Source organism: Wolffia australiana, chromosome 9 (genome assembly GCF_029677425.1).
Source record: "Wolffia australiana isolate 7733 chromosome 9, ASM2967742v1".
Classification (NCBI taxonomy): Eukaryota; Viridiplantae; Streptophyta; class Magnoliopsida; order Alismatales; family Araceae; genus Wolffia; species Wolffia australiana.
The window spans coordinates 17842723-17846133 of NC_135843.1; the positions used below are offsets into that span (position 1 = coordinate 17842723).

General features: G+C 51.2%; 1 protein-coding gene across 1 annotated transcript in view; it reads right to left on the minus strand.

The window, feature by feature from the left end:
* Positions 1–1095: 1095 nt before the first annotated feature.
* LOC144707972 (sugar transport protein MST6-like) overlaps positions 1096–3411 on the minus strand; it is a 2565-nt gene continuing 249 nt past the window's right edge. The window contains exons 1-4 of the mRNA XM_078581262.1: positions 3376–3411; positions 2982–3304; positions 2283–2912; positions 1096–1692 (exon numbers count right to left, since the gene is read on the minus strand). The exon at positions 3376–3411 is cut by the window's right edge and continues 249 nt beyond it. Of these exons, the coding sequence (XP_078437388.1) occupies positions 1222–1692; positions 2283–2912; positions 2982–3304; positions 3376–3411 (1460 nt within the window). The 3' untranslated portion in view covers positions 1096–1221. The remainder of the gene's footprint in view (positions 1693–2282; positions 2913–2981; positions 3305–3375) is intronic.

Consider the following 3411-nt stretch of genomic DNA (forward strand, 5'->3'; position numbering starts at 1 on the left):
AGAGAGAAGAGAGGGAGAGAGAGACGAAAGAGAGAGAAGAGAGGGAGAGAGAGAGGGAGAGAGAGAGACAAAAGAGAGAGAAGAGAGGGAGAGAGACAGAAGAGAGAAAAAAGAGAGAAAAGAGACAAAAGAGAGAGAAGAGAGGGAAAGAGAGGCATAAGAGAGAGAAGAGAGGGAGAGAGAGGCATAAGAGAGAGAAGAGAGGGAGAGAGAGGCATAAGAGAGAATAGAGAGGGAGAGAGAGACATAAGAGAGGGAAGAGAGGGAGAGAGAGACATAAGAGAGGGAAGAGAGGGAGAGAGAGACATAAGAGAGAGAAGAGAGGGAGAGAGAGACATAAGAGAGGGAAGAGAGGGAGAGAGAGACATAAGAGAGAAGAGAGGGAGAGAGAGACGTAAGAGAGAGAAGAGAGGGAGAGAGAGACATAAGAGAGAGAAGAGAGCGGAGAGAGGGACGTAAGAGAGAGAAGAGAGGGAGGGAGAGACATAAGAGAGAGAAGAGAGCGGAGAGAGGGACGTAAGAGAGAGAAGAGAGGGAGGGAGAGACATAAGAGAGAGAAGAGAGCGGAGAGAGAGAAGAGAGGGAGAGAGAGAGAGCAAAGAGCTAGAGAGGAAAATCTTTTCTGCTTTGGCCATTTTGGCAATCATGGAGCGCGAGGCATACAACCAAACAAAGGCGATGGCCACCCATTGGCTCCAATTTCTCACATTCTGGAGAAGGAAGGGCAAAGAGATAGAGAGAGATTAACAATAATGGCGAGAAGAGCAAATCTTTTCCGTTCTTGGCCTCTTCCGTAAGCATGGAAATCGAGACAGAGAACTGGTCATCGGAAAGAATAACAACGCGCAGAAGACGAAAGCGACCGCTACCCATTTGCTCCTTAATTACTCTCACATTCCGGAGAAGCCAAGAAAGAGAGTTAGAGAGACAGATTGACAATAATGGCGAGAAGGGGGGAATATCTTTTCTGTTATTGGCCTCTTTGCCAAGAAAGAAGAAGGCGATCGCCACCCGTTCGCTCCTATCTCTCTCATTTCGAACAAGCCAAGATAGAGATTTTGAGAGAGAGAGAGAGAGATGTAGAGAGATTCACAATTATGATCGAGAAGTGGGGCAAATCTTCTGTTCTTGGCCTCTTTGGCAATCATGGAATGCGAGGAACACAACCGGTCGGCGTGAAGAAGGAGAGCAAGAACAAGAACAAGAAAGGCAGCACGAAGATCACACTTGCGCAGTCTTCTTCAGTTCGAGGTCTCCTCCGTTGGCGGGGGCGGCGGCGTCGCCGACGAACTTGCTCCAGAACCAGTGCTTCTTCCACACATGCACCATCTCCTCAATGGGCACGTTCTTCGTCTCGGGGAGGAAGAAGTAGATGAACGTGGTCATGATCACGACCCACCCGCCGAAGAAGTAGAACAGCCCGAATTTCAAATGGCAGAGCATCGACAGGAAGACTTGGGCGATGACGAACGTGAAAAACATGTTGACGGAGACGTTGATGGCCTGTCCTGCCGATCTAATCTCGAGGGGGAAGATCTCGGAAGGAACGAGCCAGCCCAGCGGTCCCCATGACCAGGCGAAGCCCGACACGTACACGCAGATGAGGAAGACGATAATGATCGCCGTGCTCTTGTTCACCGTTCCCACACCGCTCACTCCGAACACCTTCCATATCAGCGTCCCCACCAGAATCTGCGCCCCAGTAATCGCCGTAAAGTTGAATGATTATCGCAACTTGCAGACGCTAATAGAATCAGAAATACCCTTAAAGGAAGAAAAAAAGAAGAACGAAAGGAGAAAGAGAGAAAACGACAGGGATAAGTGGAACAAGGACAAATAAAAGATCTGGAATAAGTTGCGGAAATCTGGAATAGTGAGATGAAAATATCAACCACGCGGGATTCGCGGATTATAACTACCAGCAAAAAATAAATGAGAGAAGATAGAGCGGAAGAAAGGGAGAAGGAGGTCCGCGAGTTGTATTAACAAGTAATACAATCAGAAATACCCTTAGAGGAGGAAGAAGGCGACCGAAGGAGAAAGAGAGAGAAAACAACAGGGATAAGTGGAACAAGGACAAATAAAAGATCTGGAATAAGTAGCGGAAATCTGGAATACTGAGATGAAAAGATCAACCACGCGGGATTGGCGGATGATAACTACCAGCAAAAAAAAAAACAATTTGAAGAAATAAAGAAAAAAGAAGCTGTAGAGATCTCGAGAAGACGTAAGATTAAGATCCAGGAACGGGGAATAGAGAGAGAAAGAGAGGAAGAGGGGACCTGGCAGATGAGCATCTGAGTGCCTCCCTCGAGGAAGAGCTTGCGGCGGCCGGCGCGGTCGGCGTAGTAGATGGAGACGACGGTGGCGAAGACGTTGACAAGGCCAGTGATAACCGCGGAGGCCAGCGACGCGTTATCCCCGAACCCTATCGTCTTGAACAGCACCGGCGCGTAAAACATGATAACGTTGATCCCGGTGAGCTGCTGGAAGAAAGGGATGAGCACGGCCATGGTGAGCTGCGGCCTGTACTTGGCCTGCATGATATTAACCCACGGGTGCTGCACAGAGCGAGACTGCACGCTCGCCGCGACTAAGTCCTGGAATTCAGCGTGGATATCCTCCGTGCCGCGGACCTTGCGCAGCATTTCGCGCGCTTCCTCGTCCTTGCCGCGGTCGATCAGAGAGTTGGGCGTATCGGGAAGGAACAAAGATCCCACGGTGATGATCAAGGCCGGGACCGCGGCCCCGGCGAGACTCACCCGCCATCCCCACCCGCCGCTGATCTTCGCCGTTCCGTAGTTAACCAAGCTAGCGACGAAGATACCGATCGTGATCATCAGCTGGAATCCGATGTTCAACATCCCCCGGAATTTGGCCGGCGCCATCTCCGACAGGTACAGCGGCACCGACTGTATTATCAAGAGTTAAGTATGAGTATCCCCATTGTTAAGAACACTTTTTTTTTGTAGAATTAGAACCTGGTTGGCGAAGCCGACGCCGACGCCGAGGAGAATACGGCCGATGATGAGCATGGCGATGTCGCGGGCGGCGCCGTTGATGGCGGCGCCGGCGAGGAAGGTGATGCCGCCGAAGAGCATGGAGATCTTTCGGCCGAAGACGCGGGTGACGGTGGAGGCGAAGAAGGAGGCGACGAGGGCGGCGAGATAGAGCGACGAAGTGAAGAGGGTGAGCAGCGGGCTGTCGAACTTGCAGTACTGGTTCGTGTCCTTGTTCGCCTGCTCCTTGTGGTAAACGGAGGGGAAGAACTTGAGCAGGAACGAGTCCATGGACGTCACCCCGCCTGCCATTAAACGGCCACGGTGAAGGTCAACAAGGGTTTAAAAGAGAAGAGATCTTTGAAGATGGAGTTACCGGAGATGCCGATGTCGTAGCCGAAGATGAGGCCGC